General features: G+C 33.7%; 1 protein-coding gene across 1 annotated transcript in view; it reads right to left on the bottom strand.

Annotated features, from left to right (window-relative positions):
• The window catches only part of PSME4 (proteasome activator subunit 4), a 106,685-nt gene that overhangs the window by 9,324 nt on the left and 69,849 nt on the right, over positions 1-27,512 (bottom strand). The window contains exons 21-41 of the mRNA XM_027865123.1: positions 27,059-27,114; positions 26,080-26,136; positions 25,344-25,399; positions 25,160-25,258; positions 22,886-22,948; positions 22,627-22,722; positions 21,241-21,372; positions 18,281-18,490; positions 17,660-17,796; positions 16,992-17,045; positions 16,391-16,520; positions 15,473-15,554; positions 13,659-13,812; positions 11,718-11,787; positions 10,902-11,027; positions 10,239-10,391; positions 9,665-9,769; positions 8,000-8,091; positions 7,171-7,302; positions 6,467-6,675; positions 5,900-5,985 (exon numbers count right to left, since the gene is read on the bottom strand). Coding sequence (XP_027720924.1) covers positions 5,900-5,985; positions 6,467-6,675; positions 7,171-7,302; positions 8,000-8,091; positions 9,665-9,769; positions 10,239-10,391; positions 10,902-11,027; positions 11,718-11,787; positions 13,659-13,812; positions 15,473-15,554; positions 16,391-16,520; positions 16,992-17,045; positions 17,660-17,796; positions 18,281-18,490; positions 21,241-21,372; positions 22,627-22,722; positions 22,886-22,948; positions 25,160-25,258; positions 25,344-25,399; positions 26,080-26,136; positions 27,059-27,114 — 2,299 coding nt within the window. The remainder of the gene's footprint in view (positions 1-5,899; positions 5,986-6,466; positions 6,676-7,170; positions 7,303-7,999; positions 8,092-9,664; positions 9,770-10,238; positions 10,392-10,901; positions 11,028-11,717; positions 11,788-13,658; positions 13,813-15,472; positions 15,555-16,390; positions 16,521-16,991; positions 17,046-17,659; positions 17,797-18,280; positions 18,491-21,240; positions 21,373-22,626; positions 22,723-22,885; positions 22,949-25,159; positions 25,259-25,343; positions 25,400-26,079; positions 26,137-27,058; positions 27,115-27,512) is intronic.

Here is a 27,512-nt window from a genome sequence, read left to right as displayed (position 1 = left end):
AATTCTATTCTTTTATTATTCCATTCAAACCACAAAATGAAAGATGAGTAGAAAAAAATCTCTAATGGTCTCATCTGGACTATTAAATAACCTTATTTAGTTTCTTCCTACTTTATCATCCATGAGGTGCCAAAGTAGTTTTCCTAATCTGATCATATCAATCCCTCTACTCCATAATTGCCACTGGCTTCCTTATTTTTTCTAGGATCAAATATAACCTCCTGTCTGGCATGTGAAGCTCTTCCAAAGCTAGCCCTTTCTTTCTTTTCCAATATTCTTACACGTTGTTCCTCATTGTACCCTCTACAGGCTCCCTCTCCTGTGTCCATGTCTTTCCATTGACTATCCACCATGTCTTGAATGAATTCCCTCCTCATCCCTGCCTTTACAATCCACTGCTTCCTTCAAAACTAAGCTCAAACAACACCTTCCGCATAAACCTTCTTATGATGCTCTTGTTGCTAGTTTCTTCCCTCCTAAGCAATTTAGTCATTTTGTATATATTCTCTATACACTTAACATACATACATACATACATAGTCTCCACTGTTAAAATTTAAGTTCCTTATGCCCCAAGAATGACTACAATGAATACAGCCTTTGACCTAGGATGGTTCTGGAGGACTGAGTGAGCCCTACCTCACTTAAATTCAATTCACTTGTAAGTCAAGATATCACCTTCTGATGTCATTGGTCCTCTTCAAGAATGAAGGACAAACAACAATAACCATTACGAGCCTTACACTTCAAAGTTCTAAGAAAAAGGGACCCATAGGTACAAAATATTTACAGCCATTCTTTTATCATAGAACTGGAAACTCAGATGATGCCTATCAATTAGGGAATGAAATAAATACTATGGTATATGAATACAATGAAATCTTATTGGCCTGTTATAATCCTCTTTTTCTACTCTACTTTGTATATGGACATGCTCATCTTACTTGGTGTTCATTGAGAATTTTCCTGGTTCACCCTCTCTTCCCTCCCCCCAGGTGGCCTTTCCAAGAAGACTATCTCCCATCCATACTTACTTTTTATCTATACAGATATACATACAAACATAGTTATCTACATCTCATCTTCCATGTTTGAATGTGAGCTTCTTGAGGGTAGAAACTGTGTGTATGAGCTTATTTACTGATTGATTGACTGATTGCGAGGCAACTGGGGTTAAGTGACTTGCCTAGAGTCACATAGCTAGTAAGTAAGTATCAAGTGATCAAGTGACCGAGACTGTATTTGAACTCAGGTCTTCCTGATTCCAGAGCCGGTGCTCCATCCACTGCACCACCTAGCTGCCTCGGCTTGCCCTTTTTATTGTATCCCTAATACTTAGCATAGCACCTACTTTACTAAATGTTTATTTACTAATTTTATATATTCAGTGCTTAGGAAAGTGCCAAGTTCATAGGAGGTCAAGCTTAAAGGCTTGTTGATTGATCTATTCCTTCCAACAAAATTGGTTTCAATTTATTTTGTAATCTCAAAGTCCTATAAAAATCACGGAATTATCTAAAACCACTCACTCTAACATGCTAGATTAGCAATGACATACTGTTGTCACAACATATTTCAAAGTAAGAATTTAAGATATAGTATTTTCAAGTGGAAAAAGAAGATGTTCTATTAATATTAAAGTCAATAAAATTTTAAATTTCACTGGTCTTCACAATTTAATCTCTACTACACAAAAGAACATATACACATATATTATTATATATTCATATATTCTATGTCTAAAACAGTATTTCCCCCCCAAAGTCTTAACTGTCACTTTTCCCATGCTTTAGGGCTAGAACACTGTAGGTCAATATGTCCATCTTACAGTATTCTAATTGGTTCAATAATTCTTAGTTTGAATATTAATTCAGAATAGCTATTGATAATTATGGTATTTTTAAATAAATTCCATTCCTGTGCATTTAAATATTTTCTCCCCATTCTTTTTTCTTTCCCCTACATATATAATTTATTAAATTATGTATACTATCTAGTTATTCAATAAATATTTATTGACTGCCTGCTATCTGGTAGGCACCGTGATAAGTGCTACAGAGGATATATAAAATATTATTATTGTATTACATTATAACATATTATTAAATATTCCTTATGAAACTTCCAACGTATTTGTGGTGATAAGACATGTATAAAAAGGCACTATTATGAGGTAAGAATGTTTAAGTATAATAAGATTCTTGGGAGGATTAGATACCTGGACTGCATCTCTAACACATACCTTTCAACATAAGATGCTATTATTTCTAAGAAGTACAGAGTTCTAAAAGATTTCAGAAGAAGAAAATATAACTTTCAATTCTGCTTAGGGGTATAGGGAGGAAGGAGTGAGATGACAGGAAATCAATGCTGGAATAAAAAAAAAAAAAGCTACTTGGAAGAGGGTGCATTTGAGCTGAACCTTGAAGGATTTTGAGACCTCTAGAAGGAAACAGCATAACCAAAAAAGTACTGAGGCAGGGAAATGGATGACATTTAAGGAAAGTCAAGGAGTCTAGAGTTTGGCTGTAGCTCAGAGTGGATAAAGGTTGGGAAAGGAGTTTACAGCCAATCTATGGAGAGCCTTTAATTCCAGGCTGAACTCATAGACCATTAGAAGACAACCAGGACCTTAGTGATTATTTAAATCAACCTTCTATCTTACAAATAACATTTAGGTCATGACTGAAGATGTCATCTATTTAGGCAATAAAGGATTTTTAAAATGATGAAAAATAGATTAATTTTTCATTGAAATCCTATAGTCCACTATTCTCTGTTTTTAGAGTTAGGAAAATCTTTCTTTGAATCCCCAGAGTGTTGCCACATAGTAGACATCAAATAGGAGCAAATAGGTAGTATAATAAATAGAGTGCTAGCCCTGCAGTCAGGAAGACCTGAGTTCAAATTAGGCCTCAGACACTTCCTAGCTGTGTGACCCTGGGCAAATCACTTACCCCTGCCTGTCTCCATTCCTCATGTGTAAAATGGTCTGGCGAAGGAAATGCCAAACCACTCCACCACTTTGCCATGAAAACCCCTAATGGGGTCACAAACAGTCAGACATGGCTAATTGACTAAACAACAAGCCACCAAATAAGTATGCTGACTTAATTATTAGACTTCTTGTTCCACTCCTAATTTCTTTAATTTCAATATGCGAAAATGTATAAAGCACTACAAAATACTTGTTTTTAACAGTGTTAACACAAAGTTATTTTAACATCATTACTCCTCTTTATAAATAATGTCCTACCAACCTCCTAGAATTGTGTTCCCACCACTTCTGCTTGTCTCAAATCTTTTTTTTAAAGGAAAGAAAAAGTTGGATGATGACTTAGCAAAGGAGAGAGATAAAGAATAGTTAGATTAGGTGGGATGAGAACTAGGAGAAAGTGTCATGCAAACCAGGGGGAGGAGAGAGTATATAGAACGATGGGTTTTTTGTTTTTGTTTTTAAAGAAATGTGAAAGTTTATTGTGAATCACCTTGCTAGGCTAGTGACAAGAATAGGTAGAATGTTGCTAACACAGCTGGGAATTCTGAAGGATCAAATACTGAGAGTTGATTAGGCATACACAATGGACACTATTTTGAAGGAGAAGAAGAGGAAATAATTTTTTTCTTGATTATTTATTTTTAATTAATTTATTTAGTTTTCAACATTCACCTCCACAAGATTTTGAGTTCCAAATTTTCTCCCCATCTCCCTCCTCCCCCCACCCCAAGACGGTGTGCACTCTGAATACCCCTTCCCCCAATATGCCCTCCCTTCTATCACCGCCCCCTTCTCTTATCCCCTTCCCTTTCTATTTTCTATCAGGGCAGGATAGATTTCTATATACCCCATTGCTTGTGTATCTTACTTCCCAGCTGCATGTAAAAACAATTTTTAACATTTTTAAAACTTTGAGATCCGAATTCTCTCCCTTCCTCACTCCCTACCCACCCTCATTGAGAAGGCAAACAACTTGATATAGGTTATACATGTGGAGTCATGCAGAATACTTCCATAGTAGTCATGTTGTGGAAAACTATATTTCCTTTCATCCTATCTTCCACTCCCTCCCCCATCTATTCTATTTTCTCCTTTGACCCTGCCCCTAAGAGGAAACAATTTAAAGTACAGATTATTTCTAGTTTTGAATAGTACTAATTTAGGGGGTCCCAGCCAGTCTGAAGAACCAAATGTAAGTATCACTCGGTTTTAAATGGTACCCAACTGTTTTCAATTTCTAGAGAATAAAAGTAAGTGTTACCAGCAAGATTGGTAACATTTTTTATCTCCCAGAGCCCTAAACATCTATTCTCTCTCTAGTCTCTTTAAAACTAAAAGCATCAGTCATCTGTGTGGCAATCTTCCAGCAAAGGAAGTTATCAGTTCCAAAAAAAAAAAAACAGCTTTTTAATAATAAATAAGTATCTGAACAAAATATTTGTTATTGAGTAACACAAACAAGGACAATTAGACTTAACCTCAATGACTAACAAAAAAAGTCTCATTTATTAAAGACCTAAAGTGTTAAACTATACTCAAATGTTAGAAAGACAAAAGCATCAAAAACTTCAGAGATGTCAAGAAGGAGGACCATCATGTTGAGCAGTAATGAGATCACTGGTAAGATTCAAAAGAGAAATTTTGGTAGAGTGGTTGGGCCTCAAGCAAGATGTTAAGGGGTTGAGAAGTGAGTATAGGTAAGAATTTATAGACAGCACGTATAGATTCCTCTTTTTAGAAGTTTGCTAGTGAAAGGAAGGAAACTGGGGGTGGGAGAAGTTGAGAGAGAATGCGGGGTACAGAAACTTGAGGATATCATAAGGCTAATCACGTTGCTGTTTTGGACAATGAGATTCGGGTTCCACCTAGCCTTGTGTGTTTGTAATTGTGGGTGACCAAATCAAGTCTATTTATATTCATCTTTTATTTTTAATTAGTTTTTTAGACAGTACAATATTATTAGACAATACAGTATGAAAGGCAGCATGACACAATGGATAGAGTCAGCTGCTGAGTCAGGGACACCTGGATCAGGAATTTCATTTCTGACACATAATGGCTATGGGACACTGGGCAAATCACTTAACTCTCATTAGCACCCCTATAACCCTTGAAGACTCTCAAGCTGCAGAAGAGTTGCCAACCTACATTGGTAATGGCAGTTTACTTCCCTACACTAATAAATCCAGACCAGAAGAAAAAAGACAGTATAAGCTACAGAGATATTTTCTTTCTGCAACAATACTTGAGTTATACAAGGATAAAAACATGGCTTTGGACTTGGCATTATCATCGAATGAAGCAAGTATTGAACCACTACAATTCATCTATCACAGTGAGCTGACATTCTTAGATTAGATGAGAAGTCATTACATGCAACCAAAGATATTTTTCTTTGGATATTTATTTTATAGTTTCAAGCACTAAATTTTCATAGATACTAAAGGATTATGATCTTAACTTTTAGTGATTATAAGGCAACTATGACTCACAAAACGGTTCCTCATCAAAATTATTGGTGATTTTTTTTTAAAAGAAATCCTTTAATTGGGGAAAAAAAAAATACGATTTAAAGACAGGGAAAAAAAAAAAAGAAATCCTTTGCCTAACCAATTAAAATAGCTCAGAAATGGGTTATTCATCATCACTGAATAACCAATGAGTTATAATAGTATGGTTTGATGTAGTAGGCTCAGGATTATTCTTTTACTCTGTAGGTGTTTGATTCTAACAGTTACTCATCTGCTCTATGTGCTCAATCTTTCTCAGCATTTTTTCATCTACTGCTACCACAGATCCTATGAGCAAATACATCATCCTATCACCACCCACCCCTAAACCCCTAGGAGGGAGGCTGGGAAGGAGAGACATACACCTTCACAGCCAGCACACAGATAATACCTTAAAAAACAACGGCAAAAGTTGGAGCTGCTCTGTGACTGCCGTGGAAAAGGATCGTCCTGCACTTGCCATCAGCCACTTCAGTACTGTATGGGGACAGAATTGTAGACTCAATGATCAATAAGTATGAGAAAAATGAGGGACTAATGCTTAATCTGTCACATAACAGAATCATAGAACTATATTAGTGCTGGGTAGCAAGAGTGACATTTACTCTACAGCCTTTCCACACAAAGGCATGATATAACCCAATGACACAACACAAATACCACTACAAATCCTTCTGTTGCATTGATGGGAGCCTCACAAAGAAACACCAGCTTATCAGATAATCAATTTCTTTTTCCAATCTACCCAAAATTTACACTTAATATAACAAAAATAAAATAAAATCAACTTCATACACTATTGAATCAGCATAAATCAAAACCAAACAGGCAAATGGATATGCTAAAAAATGAACTTGCTGAAACAATATTCAAGACTATATGTCAAAAAGTGTTACTTTTTAATGAATTTTGCTAATCTCATAAGTGTTACCATTATTAACACAATTTAGTGACTCACTAGTTTTCAATAGTTTGATGCCCTGAGTTCTTTCATCTTCTTCACCAACTCCATTCTCTTCCATAACATGATTCTGGATTTCTTCATCTACATCCATTAGGGGTTTTAGCTTCTCCAGAATCCGGGCAGTGAATTCAGGAACACGAGGAGATTTTGTTGGCGCAGTGTTTGGCAAAGAAACATCTATCATGAATATATATGTCAGTACACTGTAAAATAAGATACACAAAGTAGAAAAAGAAATACATTAATAGAGACCACAAGAATACACCTCATCTTCCGAAGTCATGACTCAACTAAACATGTTTTCTGAATTTTGCTTTAGAGGATACAACTATAATTCTTTTTCCTCCATTTCATATGACATAACATGACAGCCCTCCCAAGTCAACTTTCCAAAGAAGAAAATTTAAAATGCTGAAAAGGCATTAGATAACTAAGCCTGGAATCCATACTTTCTGTTGAAGAGGCAAAATTCAAAACCATTAAAACAAACGGCAAGAACATCCACATAAATAAATATGTAGTAAAGAAATTAATATATAGATGGGTCCAAACATATAAAAAATTAAATATACTGAAGGAGTCAATTAGAAAATAAGTTATCTCTTCAAAATATAACCAATATAGATTACAAATTAAAAAGAAAAGAAAAACAAACATGCAAGAAAGATTTAAAACACAAAGGGGAAAGCAATACTCACCTCCCTATTCTTTCCCTGACATTTTTGTAAACTTGAGTGAGTTTGGGTTCTAAGTACTTCAGTAACCTGTGTAACAGCTCAGGTACCCTCCATTCTTGCTGGGCAAGCCCACCTTGCAGTACATAAAGTCGACTAAAAAATAAAATTTTATCTTCATCATTTATCTTCATACATTAATAAAGACAATTGCTCAATATTACACTGAAGGTACTTTAATTTTCTCAGAGAGTAATCATGATCACAAAGACACCATTGACTCTTAATTGATGAAGAATATGCCTCCTTATGCCTATATAAAGTATCTTCCCATAAGTTCTCATTTGTTTTTCACAATAGTGTGAAAGGAGGTAAAATACATGAAGAAATTAAGTCACCAAAGTACTAACTGATCTGCTTTATAAGCAAATATACCTGGCTATAGAACTGATTCTTATCAGTTTTCTTTTTCTAAGCTCTCCAGGTCTTTTACTCTCCTTTTTCTTGCCTTCTGGTCAATTTACTATTCAGCGGTTCCCCTCTAAGTGTAGAAGGTGACCACAGGAATTGTTCACACTCAACTGGTCAATACTATAAATCAATAACAACTTTCTGATGAGATATTTCACAGAGAAGAGGTGATTTTAAAGAGAAGAAGGTTGGAACTATTAGATAAGATTTAACTTGAAGAATCTTGTGTTATTCCTGTTTCCACAATAAAGACGGCTATATAGTTAACTGACTTTTTTTGTACTAGATCTAAAAAAAATCATTAAGATTACTATTTGCGTATTATGTGAACTGATCACAAAAACATCTTAAAAGCTAACTTTTTAGGTTTGTTATGGTTTACCATGCATCTACAAAAGATCCTCCTTCACCACTCAATGGAGACTCCAATAACAACTCAAACAGCCAATGAAGTTTCCGAGGGTCTCTGCTTTCCTGTATTGAAAAATATGTCCAAATATCATTATTTCAGTGAATCTACAATTCTGCAAAGTACATTATGACTATAATTACTATGTAAAGACTTGAAACAGAAAGACAGTTTGAATGCAAAGATTAAATCAATACATTAAAACATGTATCTTAAGCCTAGGTCAGAACTGATTACGAAAGTAAATTCATCATTTATGAAGTGTCTCACACTAGGACATGCCAGAAAGATAACAGTTGTCCAATTTAATTGACATGTTTATTAACTAGTGACCTAGCTAGGAAGGTGGTCTTTAAAGAATATTACCAAGGGGTGTGTGTGTGTGTGTGTGTGTGTGTAAGGGGGCTTGGGGAAGAAGAGCAGCAGTATCCTTACAAATTGTGACTTCATCCATGTGTAGAATATCTCATTCTGAAACTCCTTTCACCAATGCAGAGAAGCAATTTGTGTGCAATTATAATAAAGTCGTAGAGACACTTAAAGAACTGTCTAGGGCACTGGGCGGGGTGAAGTGATTGGTTTAGGATTCACACAGCTAGTTGTATTAGAGGCAGGTTTTCCTGACTCTGTGGCTGCCCCAGCCCTTATGCCATATGTCATCTCTATTATTAATTATTATCAAATAACTATTGCTTCCATTAATTTTCTAAAAGGTGGGGAGGGGACTTGGGAATATGAATGGCTGGATTACATAATTGCCAAGACTATCCAATATTAGATTTAAAAAACAAAGTCATTAAACACCAACAAAATTCAAAATAGCAAAGATCTGTAAACAATCCACGTGCCTAACAACTAGGAAAATGGCCAAATAAACTAACTATGCCATAATAAATGACAAATATGAAGAATACAAAGAATTTGAGGATGAAATAATCTGATGCAGACCGAAGATGGCAAAGTCAGCATAAAAACATATGCACTTAATACAACTATGTAAAAAAGTTACTTACGGCAACAAAATCCAAAATAAGTTTAGAAGAGGATATGGTAACAAATAAGATGTTTGTTACTGTGTTGTTTCACTTAATATATAAATTTGAAAAGAAATATTTAATAATAGCTTATTATTTTATGTAATATAATTTTAAGATTTTTCTTAATATCTGAACGTTTATTTTTGTTGACAGTTTCTAAAGTGAGAATAAATTTTTACTAAATGTACACGTGGTTTTTCTCAAAGATTAGCAAACTTAAATACAATTTTATCAGATCAGTTAATATTTGGAGGAATTTAGGTCATCGAGGAAAATTTAGGATTAGAAGAAATAATACATTTTATGTGACTAAAATGGCAATTCTCTTTCATTAAAAGTGATTTAAAATGAATGGTACTGACCATGACCTATAGATCACTATTTAGTTTTATTTAACAAATTCTCAGGGGCAACTAGGTGGGACAGTGGATAGAGCACCGGCCCTGGATTCAGGAGGACCTGAGTTCAAATCTGGTCTCAGACACATAACACTTACTAGCTGTATAACCCTGGGCAAGTCACTTAACCCCACTGCCTAGCCAAAAAACAAAACAAAACAAAACAAATTCTCAAAATAAAAGAAGGTAGCAAGAGAACTTACACAGGAAGTTGCTATACAAGTTCCCCAATCATTATATGTTTCCACTGTTATGTTACATAATGCTGTTCTAAGCAGGGGACATAGAAGCTCCCAAAGCCTTTCCACCTGTTCGATCAAAACAAGAGGTAATGGTTATTGTTATTCAAAACATACTATTTTCAAAACTTAAGTTTTCATTTACCTAGAAAAAATGAAGAGTTGTCAATGGGCATTTCTTAGCTCTTTTTTTTTTTTTTTAGAAGTTTTACAAAATAGAAATTTTAACACAACTGTTAGCATTTAGTTAGTTCAAAGTGAATTTAATTCTAATATTCTAAGGAAAGCAATTTGTCACATCATATCAAGCCTTCATTGTTGATCCTGGATCAGAAGTGGGATGAATAAAGAAAATAGTTGCAAAGAAGAGAATAGTAAAGCACAGTTAGAGATATATTTTTAACTGGATATTTTCATTTAAAAAATACTGCATTGTATTACTTGGGAATCTATAAAGTACATGAATAACACTACTAATAAGTAAATGTAACTTATTAGAAGTGTTGTATATATGCACACAACACACACAAGCACACACCTTCTCAAATGTCCAATGCTTAGAACCTCTAATCAAGCCAGCTATAATTTCTGCCACACACCGCTGCGTACTCTCATGTGAGTCTGAAACTAGACGTTCTAAGTGAGGCTTCAAAACTGGCAAAAAGGCATCATCAAAGTTCCTGAACACACCCTATTAGAAATAATTAAAAGGAAAAACACAATTATTTAAAAGTATACCTTCATGTGCAGTCTAATTCTTTAAATGATTTACATTATTATTGCTGCTGAAATCTTAATGTGTTTTATAAAGTTGGAGAACAAAGAACCTTACTGATCTATCACCTGCAATAATATATATACACATAAAATGAATGAATACTCTAAGAATACCTCATAATCAAAAGAATTTCATGTATAAATTATACATTTTGAGTGATGAGTGCAAAAGTTCACAAACAAATACTACGAAGGGTTTGGCTTTATAGAAAAAGACAGTCTTCATCATCTTAGGTTCACTAAAATAATACTTGATGTGATTTCCTGAGTAGATATGATTAAAAAAAAATATGACCACACTCACTACAAACGCATAGAAAACTAAGAATTTTAAGCATTCCAAAGTCCAAGTCTTAAATTACCCCACATGCTGCACTTTTCAATCAAAAGCCGTGAAACTAATGTGTAATGACATTTTGGTTACCTTGAAGAGGCAAAACCGACGAGGATTAAATTTGTCTTTTCCTTTTCTGTCTTCTAAAGATAGAAAATTTATTAACTGCTCAACAAATTTAGGATTGGAAAAATGGTCAAAAATAATCTGTTCTGCCTACAGAGGAGAAAAAAATTATTAAAACAGTTTAAAATCCATAAAACCATTAATGCAAATTCTAAATTCTACTTTTAATACTTGCTGATAGCTAATAATTAACTTACTGTAGAGGTAGGTTGTATTCCTGTCATGAGAATTTTATCCTAGAAATAAGCCACACTTTTTCTACTTTCTTAAGAGGAACTATTTAAAATTCAAAGCCTTCAAGTGCAGCTAATTTTATTCAATTTTTATTCAAATCTTCAAGTCACAGGTGTGAGATCCCAAATACTTTTACTGTGAATTAAGACCTATACGAGCATTTTTTTTTCCTACTAAAAGACTAAAGCAATTATGCTATCATCTGTATAACTTGACCATTATAGAATTTAGGACTAACACACACAATCAGCACAATGAAATGACATATAATCAAGTCCTAAACTGTGTGTTACAGACTATAATTTTGGAGTACCTGTGGACATAAAGCTACCAACAAAGAACTCAACTGAATGACCCCCAAACAAGTAGGTAAGGGTAAGGAACAGAGAAAGAAATATTGAGGGCTTCATATCTTGTATAACATGAATTCAATAATGGCTTCTGGTCACAGCTGACCTGAGATAAAAGATGAATTTGTGGTCAAAAGTAAGGTGCTACTGAGTCATCTTGAATACCTACTTATATATTATAAAAATAAAAACTTACCTCAGTCATATCTTCACGACTTCTGCCAAGCTTGGGTTGCTCTTCTGCAGGTGCATAAACAACCATATTCCTAAATTTATTTAAATAAATTATATATATATAAAACTTATATAAAGCATATACATTAGCACACCAAGGAAAACATATTGCATTAGCTACAGGTACACACATATAGCTTTACAAATATGTGCCAGCATAATCAAGAAACATTTGAGTATCTACTCTGTGTAGGGAACCAAATTACAGGGGAGATAAAAAGAGGTAAAATAAATAAATCCAACCATTTAGGAGCTCAGAAGTCAGCTGGGACATATAGACAGATGACAAAAGGATAGAATTTTAGAGCTGGAACAAATTTTTGGGGTCAATGACTCCAACCTTATTTAGCATTTCTTACAAAAATAAAGTTGTAGAAAATAATAAGAAAGTTTTCTGGTTACTACATAATGGATTACTGGAAGTAACTCCAAGGCACATCATCTCTCAAATAATGTTTAAGTAAAACACTCTACTATACCCAGTGTAATGATTTAGAGGAGGGATCAGCAACCTTATTAATCCTGCTACTAGAGAAACCAAGCAGTACCCATAGGCAGGCCTAAACAATGGTAGGAAAAGTAAGAGAAAAAGAGTCACACCTGAAGCAAGAACCTCTTCTACAAGAAAACTTCCTTGGTTTGAAGATCTCATTGACTGAAACCACTCCCATTTGAAACATACTATTATTTTACTTTGGGATAGCTCAAACTATAGGAAGTTTTTCTTTACATCAATCCTAAATTTGCTTTTTTGCAATTTCTACTCATTGTTGCTTGTTCTTCAATCACTCCTCCAAATTTAGAAAGACATCCCTCCAAGATAGCGTCTATCCACTGTGCCACCTAGCTGCCCCTAAGAATCTTGTTTGTTTTGTTTTTTTTGTTTGTTTTTTTTTGGTGAGGTAACTGGGGTTAAGTGATTTGCCCAGGGTCACACAGCTAGTATGTGTCAAGTGTCTGAGGCCAGATTTGAACTCATGTCCTCCTGACTCCAAGGCTGGAACTCTATCCACTGTGCCAGTTACCTGCCCCCAGATCTTTTCCAAGTAAGCTGTTGGAAAACCATGCCTCCCTCATGAGGGTGACTTATTAAACAGAGTAAAACTTTACATTTATACTTATTAAATTTTATTTGGTTAGATCTCGCCCAGTGTTCTAGCCTGTCAAGACCTTTTTGGATCCTGACACTACAATCTACTATGTTTATTATACTTCCTAAGTTTTGTGCCAATTTTACAGTAATGATATTTATGGCTTTATCTAAGTCACTAATAAAACAGTCTGTAAGTCAACTACCATTTATTAAGCACTAATTATGTTCCAGGCACTGCTAAGTGCTAGGGATACAAAGGAAGCCAAAACACACTCCCTGCTCTGAAGTTCCCAATCTAATATGGGGGAGACAACAATGAAGTATATACAAACAAGATTCATGCAAGATAAATTGAAGATAATTCCAAGGGAAGGCACTAAATTATGAAGGGCTGGGGAAGGCACTAAATTAAGAAGGGCTGGGACTTTAGCTGAGACATGAAGGAATTCAAGGAATTCTCCTAATCTTAACATCTATAAATCAGTTTTTAAAAAATTAGTTTGCATGACTAGCTTTAGATGGCCTTTTATGATGATGCCTTCTTTTCCAGATGAACCCTAACCATTATTTTAATAATGTTTTCTAGAATTTGGCACTGTAGTCTTTAGCAACATTTCCCAGATTCCTTCCAGCAGAAAAAACTGAATAAAGAAAAGAGGTGCTAGTAACAACTACCTTAGTTATTTTTCACTGGAACCTGTGCCTATCTCTGATTTATGCCTTCCAGAGTGTCTTAAAACACTATACCTAAGTCAAAAACTAGTCGTTCAATGAAATGAAGTTACAAACATCCACATTAGTAAGACTCACTGAGGCCAGGTGTAGTATCCCCAGTGCGTTTTTTCCACAAAACAACTTGATTCCCATTCTGTTTTAGTTCTTGGTATATTTTTACTATCATAATGCATCCATTGGTTATCAGGTCTGTCACCAGCAAGAATGCAGGAGGGTTTAGGAGTAGTACCTAAAAAAGAAAATTTATATTTGTTGCATTTTTAGATTCATTTTTTCAACACATTTCTAACTTCTCACTTACAGTGTAACTTATTTTACCTGTAGTCTTACAGGCACTTATAGTTTTTCCAGAAAAGTTTGCTTCATTTAATATATATATATATATATATATATATATATATACACACACACACACACACACATATGTATATATGTATATATATATGTATATGTATATATATATATAAATAAACAAGTATGTTTTAAGGAATAGCCTAAGACAGCTTTTCAGATTTATACTCAATATGCAAAAAGATAAATTTATCATCCCTAGAATTCAGGGATCATCCCCATGAAATCATGAAACAATGTTTGTAGAGACCTCTGTAAAACCTTCAAGTGCCATTCTATTTTAGAAGTAGTGGGAACAGAAAGGATAGTACTCTGTGAGGTCAGAAGAGTGAAGTTCAAATTTTTCCTCAAGCATTTATTTCCTACCTGTGTGACCTTGGATAAACCACTTAACTACTTAAGGCCTCAATTTCTATATCTGTATAATAAGGATAATACCTACCTACCTCATAGGCCAATTATGGAAGATTATCTAACACAACTTCTTTATTTTAGAGGTAAAAAGGAGCTAGGTGGCACAGTGGATAAAGCACTGGACCTGAAGTTAGTAAGATCTGAATTCAAATGGGACTTCATACTGACCCTGGGCAAGTCACTTAACCTCTATCTGCCTCAGTTTTTCTCTTCTATAAAATGGAGATAATAAGAGTACATACCTCCTAGAGTTGTTGTAAAGATAAAATTAGATGATATTTTTAAAGTGCTTTGCAAACATAAAGTACTACACAAATATTATTTGTTATTATTAGAAAAACTTGAGGATCAAAGAAGTCAACTGACTTGTTACTTGTGTGACATACAACATTCCTCTGTCACTTATCTAGTATAGCTACATGTCTACTTCAATATCCAAAGTTAATATGTCAATTTTATATCATATTGAGTATAGAAACAAATCTGGATGCGTCTCAAGTGAGAGTAATATGAGAATAGAAGTTGTATGATCTTTCACTCACATAAAATAAATAAAAATTCTTTGTAACCACTGCTGAAATAAATGCAAGGGACAGATTTATGTGCTGCTCTGATAAAAGAAATGAGCCCAAGAAAAAAATAAACTTTAGGTTCCACTGCTGGAAGTAATCAGAGATTGGTTGTAGTTTGAATATGAAGATGTGGCAACCAAAGGAAATAAAAAAGAATATTTCAAGCTTTTGAAATAAAGTCTAACAAATAATCATAATTATCGCCTAAATCAGACCAGAAAACCCTTCTACTGCTGAATACTAAATGCACAGAAAATACCAAGCATGCACAAAAGGTATGTACTTATATTTAACATATAAATACTGAATTTCCTTTAATGAATGCTTTTCATTTTATCATAGAATTATTTTACAAAGTGAACTCAACAGAGTTTTCACAATGTCTTTTATTAGAATTTAAAAAATAAAAAAGCATCAGATGCTCAAAAAAGTTTAGTATATTTATCCTTGAGGACGTTATCTATGGATTCAAGCGAATCAACTCTGAGAAAATTTGAGTGAAAACATTTAAAAACATCAAAGAGGAGCTAAATTATTTTAGGTGGCACTTACTGATTTCATATGGGCAGATGGAAAGCTTTTTGTGTGTTCTCTTCAGCTGCTTGAGAATGCCAGCAACTGCTGAGATAGCCATCTAGAAAAGAAATCTTTAAGTTGACTTCATTAATTTTTTAAAACCTAGTAAGTATTTGCATACCATGCTATCAGCAGAGGCCAGATTCTCTTTCTTTTTGAGAACAGGGAAATCCCTCAAACTCTACATGTTCAGTGGAATGGCTTTAGGGTGCAACTCCATCCAAGACTTTGGCATGGACCATTCCCACCGTAATCTGTCTCAATCAGTTCAAAGAAGAATGTAGAAATTTTGCCTTGGAAGTATAAATGACTGGTTCAGTTTAGTTATATTTCCTTCACAATGAAGAAAAGAAGAAAACATTTCAGATTCAACCAATAAACAGGAAAACCAGAAAGTGGACTACATGTAGGTTGGGATACATTCATTTGTTTCAATATATTCCCTTGTCACTTGAGCTAAAAAATCTAAGACACCTAAACTGCTATCTCAAAAAGTTACAAGACACTTAAAAGTGACCTTAGCCAAAAAAAGACAGAGAAATCAAAAGTAAAAACGGGCAGCTGAAAATGAGATACTTTAACCCTAGAAGAATCAGGTGCATTACCTGATTCAAAGTTTGCTTGATAAAAACAATTCTACTATAATTTCTCCTATCTGTGCAAATATACTTCAAAAACTATTATAAATAGATAATGATTTTACTTTGAAATAAAAATTTTCATGATACTTTATTTTCTTTGCTGTACAGATTAAAACAAAATGCATTGCAACAATTGGTGCAACGTGGTCCTTTGAGATACTCCTAAGTTCCGGATCTTCTTTAATGGGAAAATACTCAAGTTTTAGTTAAATAAAATCTTAAAACTTAAGATTTTATCTGAAACCAAGCCTACCTTGCGAACCACAATTGCATCATGGTTGAGACTCTGTACAAAGAATTTTATGGCACGAAGAGGCAGAACTCGGTCATCTCTCAACAGCAGGGACAGAAAGCCAATGCCTATATGTTCAAATTTCCAGGGCCTTAAAGAAAATATAGTAATACTCATTACTTATAACCACCAATACATCCTCTACTGTAATATACTATAAAAATCAAGTAGTCAAAACCTCTTAATGATGAATACCAAAACACTTTACTAAAAATTAATAACAAGTATCCAATTTTTCCTCTGCATCTTCCTTCCTCTCCCATTCCTGACCCTCTCCAAGTGGCCTTTATACTTAAGCAGATTTACAATTCTTCCTATCTTGTGCTATCCAATATGCAGTTCTCATCAATGCATGGCCAAGTCAAAGAGAAAAAAATTCACCTGAAGATAAAATAAGCCAAGTCTTTGGAACTATCTGCTCCAGGTTTCAGGACTTCAACTACAATAAGGGCTTCTAATTGTGAAAGATAATCTGCATGCAATTTAAATGAACCTTGGACCATTTAAGTCAAATGTTTGTCATAAATAGAAGAATGTAAAATTAAATACACAGAACACTTACAGATTTCTTTGATCCACACAGTCTAACAAAGTATGTACCAAGTTTTCATAGTTCCTAAAAGAACAAGCATACCATTTAATCTGTATTTAAATACTACATAATATAACAAAGCTTAGCATCAAATTGCATAGAATAACTAGCCTTCATGACAAATACACGAATATTTTCTTTCATCAGGCACATGCTCAGAATTTTAAGAAAACATGTTAATCTATAATATGAGGCTTCAAATTTTTTTTTAACTGAATCTTAGAAAAAAGTGATTGGTTTATAAATATACTTTCCATTAATTTAGTAATTGAATAAAAATTAAAATTTGAAACTAAAAATCTTATGGAAGTAAATGTTGAAAACTAAAAATAAATAATTTTTAAAAAATTAAAAAGAAAAAGAACTGAATAGGGTTTGTTTAAATAATTTTTAGTATTCTAATCAGAGGACTTTTGTTATCATGGAATGCAATGATGAATTGACCACTACAGAATTTAAGCAATTTGTACTTAATAGATAGTAAAGGTAAGACTTTCATTCCATATCCTTTGGATATGGAAAAAAAGACATAGCAGATTTTGTCATGATTTAAGCTGTGGAGATCACATAAAGAAACCATACCTGAATTTAAGAGATATGTTAAGAGAATATCATCTATATTAACTTAAATTACTTACTGTAAGGCCTCAGCATTCTTTTCTTGCTGTCGCTGAATTCCTAACTGAATCTCCTCTGGACTAAGCAATGGTTGATTGACAGAGGGGTATTTTGACTGTTGGATTAAGACACCTATTGCAACACATGTCTGTGGAACCTTTTTACAAGAAAAAAAAAGGATTATGGGACTTAGAACTAGAAGAAACTTTAAAAGAAAGGCAGAGGAGTATAGTGAAAAAGCAATAAACAGAAATGAAGATACAGGACCCAGCTCTAACACTAGCTCCAATCCTGGCTCAGTCAGGATTTAGATGATTTTAGGCAAGTCACCTAACTTTCTTGGGCTTCAATAAATTTCTCATCTGTAAAATGGGTGGGGGGGGGTGTCAGACTAGAGTCTCTATTTTAAGCTCTAAATACATGATTCTTTTAATTCCATAGACTCACTTTACAGACAAGGAAATCCAAAGCCCAGAGAGGATTACATGAATTATGTATTATGTGAAAGAAGCAGTTTAGTCAGGATTTGAATCTAGGGTCTCCGACTTCAAATTATACAAAGGAATTAATTTGTTATATAAATAACCTGGGGTACAGTTGGGTGAAAACAATTATTGTAAATAGAATGTTCTTTTGCTTACTGTAAAATCCAGTCCAATTGTTTCATATTGCCTATGAATCTTTTCTGCAAGATCATCAAACAGTCGAACTATTGATGGCTTTTCTAGGGACATTGCTTTGCTTAGCCCTGAAGAAACAATTGCTGGCCATGTCTGTACAATACAATCCCAGTCATGAAGATTTGCTAGGCACACTCCACTGTGGTTTCCAAGTAGACAATACAAGGCACCCTGGAGAAACAAAGAAATATGTACATTTATTAGATTGTAAGCTTCTTGAGGAAAGAGACTGTCTCTTTTATGTCTCATCCCCTAAGAAAAAGATTATCTTTTGTCAGTTCACTGGCAATATTTTTTATGCCTTAAAGAGTTTACAATGTGTAAGGAACCTGTGTCCTTGAGGTCACAGGTTCCTCACTTCTGACACAGTCAATTTTGGTTTACTACTTTAGCTAGATGCTAATTTTAGAATGCACAACTAGATTATAAATTAAGAGGGGTGCTGATTAAAAAAATGTATGCCAATCAATATGTTGAGCCCCTGGAAAAGGCAGCCACTAGGCTGCCTAAGAAGGTCCAAGTCAAAAATGGAGATTAAAAACCCCAGAAATGATCAGTATTGGGAAAGGGTTTGCGAGTAGCAGTTGCACTTCTAGCCTGGGTGAAATAGGAAGGCCCTGCTGCTAAATGAACAAATGATAGATAGATGTCTGCCATGTAACAAGAATAACTGCCCAAAATAATTCATCATAGCCAGTGATCCCCAATGATTACTAAAGGAATAAAAATGATGAATAATACTTGAAATTTAAATTTAAACCCAAGATTTATGTTTCTAAAAAGGCACTTCCCTTAGAATTATTCCATTCAGCTTACAACATGTGTGATTTGTATTTATTATACAATTTTAAGCAATCCATACTGCTAACAGGATAATAAATTCTTCTCAATGAAATATTCTTTAAAAAGTTTCCAAAACTTGACTTACTGAACTATTTTTTAAAATGATAATATCCGACTTAATCATTCTGATAAAGGCAAGTGCCTACTTTTGCAAAGTGGCATTAGAAAAATATTAGAATAAAAAAAAATTAATCCTTTTGTAGTTCTAAGTAAACAATATATGCACTATTTTATCACATACATAAATACAAAAATGTATTTTTAAACAAAAATATGGTAACTTGGGCCTAAAAACTAAGATTAAAAGTAAGAAATTATTAAAGATTGAGTTTTCTTTGTTTACACCGGCTACCCTAAGCAACATTCTTTACCTATCTGCCTATGGAGCATTCTAAACCTTGAAAACTTTATTAGGGGTTAACATGAATGAATATTATTTTTTTCCCAACTAACGAGAACATCTTTAAGTACTACCAATATATGATAAATATTTTTAATGTAGAATTCTGTTTAGGTCAAAATATTAACCAAATTGACTTCTGAAAAAAATAATTTAATACTAAAATGTGAAAATAAAATGATACTGTAGCTAAATCATTTACGCATTTTTTAATCTACTCAAAATGAAAAGATGGTTTACATTTTTCTAAATCTAACTTAATTTTAACCATTCTTAATGTGTATCTTATTCAATTATTCTACTATGTCTTTAGAAAGGAAAAGTCTTTATTAGGCCGAACATCTGCTCTCCAGTGCGCTGCACAGTGGCTGGCACATTGGCATTTAATAATATTTATTGAATGGTGGATCGTGACTCAATGACTAACCTTTGCTGCTTCTTGATTTTAAGTCAGTACAACATAAGTGGTGCTTGTTACAAAGCAAACTGGAATCCCACAAACTCATAATGTTATACAACCACACATAATAACATTTCTGCTTTGCTGTCTTGCAAAATGCTAATATCTCATGCAGAAAAGTATGAGACTGACTGCTTTCTCATTAGCCTGGATACCCAACTATCAGTTTTGTCTCCACAGACTACATGTAGAATAACTACATGCATAATAATTAATATCCTTTCATATTCTTTTGCTTCTCTTAAAAAAATCAGAAAGCTTGAAGAACAAGAAAGCAGAACTGTAAATAATCAAAATTTTGGTAATCCAAAAAAATTTCACATACTACTCATGTACAAAATCCCAAATATATTAGAAATATAAATATTAGAGTTATCTCCAATTTGGGCTTACTTCTGTTTATCTAGTGTTCATATCACCAAATGAAAAAACAATAGTTTCATAGTTCTAGCAAAATTATAATACACTTACAAGTATAAACAAAATACATAGAATTTTTCAAATTTCTTTCTATTCAAACCAAAAGGCTTGAATCTCCAGGATTTGGCGATTTTCTTCACTTTGAGATATGACTTAAAAAACATTAAAACTACCCATTTTTACTCCTCTACCCAACTCTGACTCCTCTTTATTCATTTATGAGATTCTGACAATCAAAACATGATACTTGAGTAAGAAAATTCTACTTTTAAGGTCTTTAAATATGGATCACAAAATATTAAAGCAAATATAAGGAAATGAAATAATCACCCCTAATAGTGGGAAATCATAATAAAGAATCTTATAAAATAAATCGACCATTATATCTAATACTGGTTTCACTACACAGCTTTTTGAGAGCAACCACATTCTTCTCCCCCCCCAAAAAATTGTTAATATTTTATATTTGAAACAAAAGTGATATGGAAATATAAGAAAAAAAAACCTGTTATTTGGTACCATTAAACAGTAGGTAAAATTGTAAAAATCATTTAAAAAATTTTTACTCTAAGCATTCTATAAAAGTATAGTTTAAAGAGAAAGGTCTCCCTACAGATGCAAAAATTCTAAGAACCGAAGGTTTAAGTATACTTAGTAGTAACAAAGAGTAAAACCTTCTGGTGGCATACACAATCCTTGGGCACCGAATTCTTTGTATCTCCAACTTTTCAGGTATAGATAAATAACAATGGAATTCAGGAAGGAGAAAAGAAGAGAAACAGAGAAAGAAGAACCTACTTTAAATTGCTGTTGAGTGACATCTTGTCTGTCTGGTCGCAAGAACTCTAAAACCAAGGGAATAATATCTCTGCAGCAAAATGTATATGTTCCCAGAGCTGTGAAAAATGTTTGCTGAGCTTTATTCCTAACCTAGGGAAAGGATCAACAAGGTATTATGTTATCAACATGGCTGTTAAAAATAATGTAAAAAAATGTCCTATCAACTGATGGGTAAATAGGATTATCTCTGTAGCTAAAAGACTATTAAGCATATAAACTCCATTTTATAATATGCAAAAGAATTTGCAAAAGTTTAAGCATTCTTCTCAAGTCCCCGAGATGTCCCTCTCACTAAACTGCTGATTAATACTGAGTAAGTCATTTGACCTTTTCGGGCTTCAGTCTCCCTAGTTATCACAGGAGGGGGTTAGACTAGATAGTGCCCCTTTCAGGTCTAAAATACTATATTTCTATTGGAATAATTATCCAGATTATATTAATATAATTAACTATGAATTTTTTAACATAAATTTTCATTTGTGGATGTGAAGAAAGAGCATACAAAACAGTTGTTAGTATAAAAAGAATTCATTTATAGTATGGATATGCTAGAATTATAATGTAAAGAGCTAATTCAGGAAATGCTAACCATGATTCTCCTCTTCCTTGAAGCCCACTTCCATATAGTTATAGCACAGTGCTCGGGCTAACATCAAACCTTCTAAAAAACCTGACCTCACAAATCTTCCTGGTGCTTGGATTTCAATGAAATTCTTTGCTACTTCCTTCAATAGTAGAAGTTAAGCATAAAAACAGGAAAAATGGCATAAAGGAAAAATAGTAGAATTAGGGTCAGTCTTTGTTCTACATTAACCAATTACATAAAGTCAATAATGTCATTTACCTGTGCCCCTTAGTTTTCTTATGTTTAAAAAAAAAATTTGTGCTACATAATAACAGACTGTACACTCCATGCCACCAAAATAGTCATGATCATACAATGTGGATAGTTTCAAGAGTTCAAAATGACAGGTTTAAATTGCTAGTTGTTCACTTCCATCCTTGAAGGCTCCATGATTTTGTACTCCCCTCCACCAATGTAGAATGTAACAATATTTCAACAACTTGGCAGAATTGCCCTAGCCAAAAAAATCATGAAATCAATGACCAAGTTGGTGGTTAGTCTCTTTGATCTAAGCCTGGTTGATCTTTTGATGATATACACAGTCTTATGACCTGACCTATATTTAAACTCCTTTTAGCTTTGTAGAGTCTTCTGATGTGTATGCTATGCTGGAAAGGCCTTCAAGAACTAGGGTCATACTCATAAAAGCCATGATGAAGTACTGAATGGCAACAGTAGCATAGCAATAACTGAACAAGTTAAAAAAAGAAAAATCATACCTGGCCATATGAACTAGTAGATAAACGAAGAAGGTCTCTGATCATATCTTGGTGTATTTTTTTGTATTCACAGCCTTCAACAATTAGTGTTCTCAGCTAAACAGAAGGATACACAAAATAGAAAGTTTTCAAAAAATGTCATATTGGCTAATGTAAAGAATAAGGTCGTAATTTATGAGAACTCAGGTGACGAAATATTTATCTAAAATTATGCATTCTTATGGTAGGATTGATTAGAAATGAATAAGAAAAAAATTACCTCATGCTGCAACATCACTCTATCAATGAGCAATGCTCTGATATGCTGTTTTTTCCCTTGGAGCTGGAAAACAAATATCAAGAAAATATTCTAAGTAACTCAAATGTAATCTATAATTTCCTTGAATTCTTTAGCCAAAATAAATGGCAGCTAACATGATGCCCACCATTTATAATCACCAGCATATTATTTACCTATAAAGAGCTAGAACTGTGGTAGCTCTAGTCCCATCACATAAGAAATCTTAGACAAAGTGATCCACCCAACCAATTAATTGGTTGCTGTCTGACAGGACCATGAGAGGACCTTCTGGGGAAAAGTATGATACTTGCTTTGTATTAAGGCAAACTCAAAATTTGAAGGATGGAATGCTTAAGATCCTTAACTGTCTCTCAGTTGTCTGTAATACAGCTCCAATTCATTAATTTATCTAAATACTACTTGAATCTATATTTTTAGGCAATATAACTTCTTATGGTAACAATTCTGCTCTCTTTACAATGAGCTTCTACAAATATCCTCTAGTAGTCCAAAGTGTGGGGACATCATACTATTTAAGTTAGTGGAATTAAGCTGTTTTCATAGGTTTCTATCACACATCTTCCCTCAGATGATCTTCTTTCCAACTTTTTAAGTCTGTATTCATATTGAATCCATTTTACCACCTTGCTTTACTCAGCCTTCTCTGTTCAATTACCATACAATTCTAAAATGACTAAAAGCCTCTTAAAACAACTGTTATTGTTGCTTTTTATTCAGCCCAACATTGAGGAAAAAGGATACAACAAATCCAAATAAGCCACTTCCCTTCAGTGAAGGTGATGAGGTTACTATAGATAGGAAAATCTTTCCAGTTTCTAAAAAGAATTACTAAACTCTAAGTCCACACTCATTGCTTACTGGCCCCCTCCCACTGCCAAAAGAAATTCCATCGGAAAACTAAATTTGTCTGAAGCTAATAACAGGTGTTTGTGAGTCAATATTAAAATAATGTAGAAGAATAACAGGTATTCTGAAATAAACTTCTGAATAGTTCATCAAAATGTGAAAGGGCTACAATAATCAATGCAGGTCGACAGAAATGTGAAATGCGCGCGTGCACACACACACACACACACACACACACATACATATATAAAATTCGCTACATATATCCCAAATTTGTTATATATATCATATATAACACACACATGAGATGTATAATATACATGTACACACACATATAATGTTATACGTAGTTTCACATTAGTTGAGATTCATATACTCCTACCTGAGCCCCACTGGTACAATTTTAAGATTTTTTTGGGGAGGGGGGGAGAGGTTTGTAAGATTCCTAGACGCTAGAAATGACATCTTGCTGCATTATCTAGTTTAGTTGCAGGAATCGCACAGAAAAATAGTATAAATGTTTCATATCCAATATTGCCACAATTCATTTGGAATCACGTCATAAAAGTTTACTTGCACAATGCTAGGACTAAAAAAGTTAGGAACATTGTTTTTAAAAAGGGTTACAATACAGAGCTATCTGCCCCCCTCACCCTTGATGCTAATGAATGCCAAAAACCATGTACAACTACTCCCTACATAACACAAATGGGTGAATGCAGTGAATGTCAATGTCAGAATCAAAGTAAAAGCCACAGCAAAAAGAAATGTAGGGAAAGCTCCACTATTTGCACAACCCATATAAAATTCAATCTCCAATTTAAGGGGAATTCTCTTTTTACCATAAACGTGCTCCTTACATATAATAATTTTGTGTTTCTTTCTCAAGGTCTGACAACCAAAATTACATAGTGTATTCCTAGGCCAAACTCTTAAGATGTGCCTTTCACTGATTCTATCTTTTGATACTCCATCTTATTTTTCTAGCTTATATAATATCTGAATGATCTCTAATAATCTAGTGGTCTTCTGGTTTGCAGTTTATGATTGATAAAGGTACACTTGTTAGTTCAAAGATATATCCATTTTCCTAACTCTTAAAGTTTTCTTCCATGAGTTCAAAGGTGAGAGTTAAAAAGAGTCTTCCAATTAACAAGCATCATAGGCTTTTGTTACATATCTGAACTTATAAATTATACATTTTCTTTCCAATAACACTTTTATTATACATCAATAATATGCTTAATTTTCATGTTCAGAGAAAACCTACTCCTAAGTAGGATGTTCCTCCTCCATAAAATATCCTCCAAATTTTGTGGCCACAAAATATTTAGAAATGTTTTCTTTAAAATAAAGTGTTTATGATTTAATTGTGAAAATACTGACCCGATTCTCCATTGATTTCTTCACGAGGTTAAAACTCTTCCACCGAGAATCAAATTCATGCTTGTGAGAACCTTGAAATTGCAAAAGGTCCCCTATGATCTGTAGTTAAACAATTTACAAATTTTACCAACAAGCCAAGATTGATTATACATCAAATTATGAATCTATCAAATGGCAACTGTACCTTGATGATAAGAAACAATGATTTGGTATCATCTTCAGAGTTATCAAGTATGTGATCTATGATTAGAGTGCAAGAGTCTGGGTTAGAACTTAATACCACATTAGCCTTAGGTCCATTGTCATTTGAATTCACTATGAGAATCTTGAAAAGAGGGAATGTGTAATAGTGAATAAAGTGCTAGGCTTCGATTCAGGAAGGGATGGGCCCAAATCCTGCCTCTGACATTAGCTGGGTTACCCCAGCAACTCCCTTAACCTCTCTGTACGTCAGGCACTTCTTACGATTTCACTGGTAAGTCACAGCCAAGATATTTTTGAAAGAGGAGGTAGCTGAGGGGCCCCCCATTTTCCCATAGTGATGATGAAGTATCCACCTTCCAACTGCAGAATTCCCTAAACTGAGGAAACCCCAGTTCCTTAAGCATCACTGTGGGTAGCAAATCTGTTTCCATAAGCTATATAAACAAGAGACAGTAGTGGATAAACAACAAGCATTTCAAATCAAGAAGACCTGGTTTGAGTCCTACATTTGACACACATTTACTATCATGTATCTGGGCATATCACTTAACCTCTCAGTGCCCCAGGCAACAATCTATAGTTAAACACTGAAAAAGAATGTGCCAACTGGTATTGGTAGAAGGAACTTCAGAACAATCTAAAATGTTAATGAATCAGAGAGGAAACTGAGCAAAACTTCCTATCTCCCACAGAATGGAAAACACAAAAGCACTTACGAAGGAGCTTCCTTATGACCCTAGCAATTGCTTCTCGATGGTTCTCTCTAGAAAGATCTATAAACAAAAATAAAGAAGATATTTCAGAGGCCTTTAATGTTCTTCTATTTAAAAGTTATAGTTCAAAGTAGGAAGAACTTTTTATTTTTTTAATTGGGTAAGGCTTCAAGGTATTTAAATTTTCCTTGCTACTCCTCTGAAGAATTAGAGGCTGATGATTATATACAATCTAGAATAACTTCAAAAATCTACAGTTACCAGATGCACTGATAGTCCCCCAAGGGATAGACTCGGGGTTGGGGGAAGAATGTTTAAAACTCTTCCTAACAATATCCTCCATGCTTCAACAATTAGCTGAAAAGACCATGAAAATAAAGAAGCTATGAATGTTTTCTACTGGGCTAAATAAAATTATTTCCAGTATTAAGTCAAATGGTCTAGAAAAGAAGTAAAATTTCATTAATTTGGATAGGTCTAACACCATTTATTTGTGTTATATTTGGGGTTTAACAAAAAAGGATGTTGTTATTAAACATGAATAATGTGTGAATACTGCCTGATTTTTGTTTCATTCAACTGAATTTGAGAAAATACTGCCATACTGTTATACCTGAGGTTTTCCACTACATTACTTTTTGAACTACTAAAGAAAGGCTTATTTCATCTACCCTTTTGTTTTATGCCCTCATTTCTTATATTCAACTACTGGAAACATAACATCTTTTATTCTCTTTCAACACTTTCTGAACCTTCACTTCAGAAAATTTTTACTGGCTCTTCTGAGTCATATTTTTCCCCTGGTTCCTCCAGAAAAAGAAATATGAGCTCAGCAAAAGATTTATGTTAATTTTAAATGCCCATAGAAACTAGGTAGGCTAAATCACAACTATAAATTTAATCTAGATTTATAGCCCCTTCAGAATAGCTACAGAATAGCTGGAACAAGTCCTCATAATTTAACTTATTAATATTTGCTTACCATAATCAAGGCCAGTGTACAATTTTGTCTCTTCCAAAGATACCATACTTGGCACCCTGAATAAAAACAAAGAAGTATTTTTTTTTTAAAGAAATAATGCCAGGGAAAAAGACTATGTAAAGGATTTTTATGGCTATAATAGTTCTAGTAAAACAAAAATAATACTATTCAGAGAGGTATAAATTACATGTCTTCAATACTTCCTAATGAACATGAGGGCTTTACCTGATCCTTCTGATGATTCATAGTAATTGTTACAATCATCCTTAAATAAGGAAAGCTTTAAATTTAATAACAAAAGAAAATTCAACTCCAAAATAAATATATTTCAATACTATTTAAGAGTTACATATTTTAAAACTGCTACACACATTTACCTAAATCTCAAACTAGAAAAATTGTTTGCTTTTAACTGCACAGTAATGGCAACTAAAACTAGACACTTGTAACTCCA

This window comes from Vombatus ursinus, unplaced genomic scaffold, assembly GCF_900497805.2.
Source record: "Vombatus ursinus unplaced genomic scaffold, bare-nosed wombat genome assembly UNPS02014778.1, whole genome shotgun sequence".
Lineage (NCBI taxonomy): Eukaryota > Metazoa > Chordata > Mammalia > Diprotodontia > Vombatidae > Vombatus > Vombatus ursinus.
The sequence above is the reverse complement of the archived record's forward strand: the minus strand, read 5'-3'. Positions and strand labels throughout refer to the sequence as shown.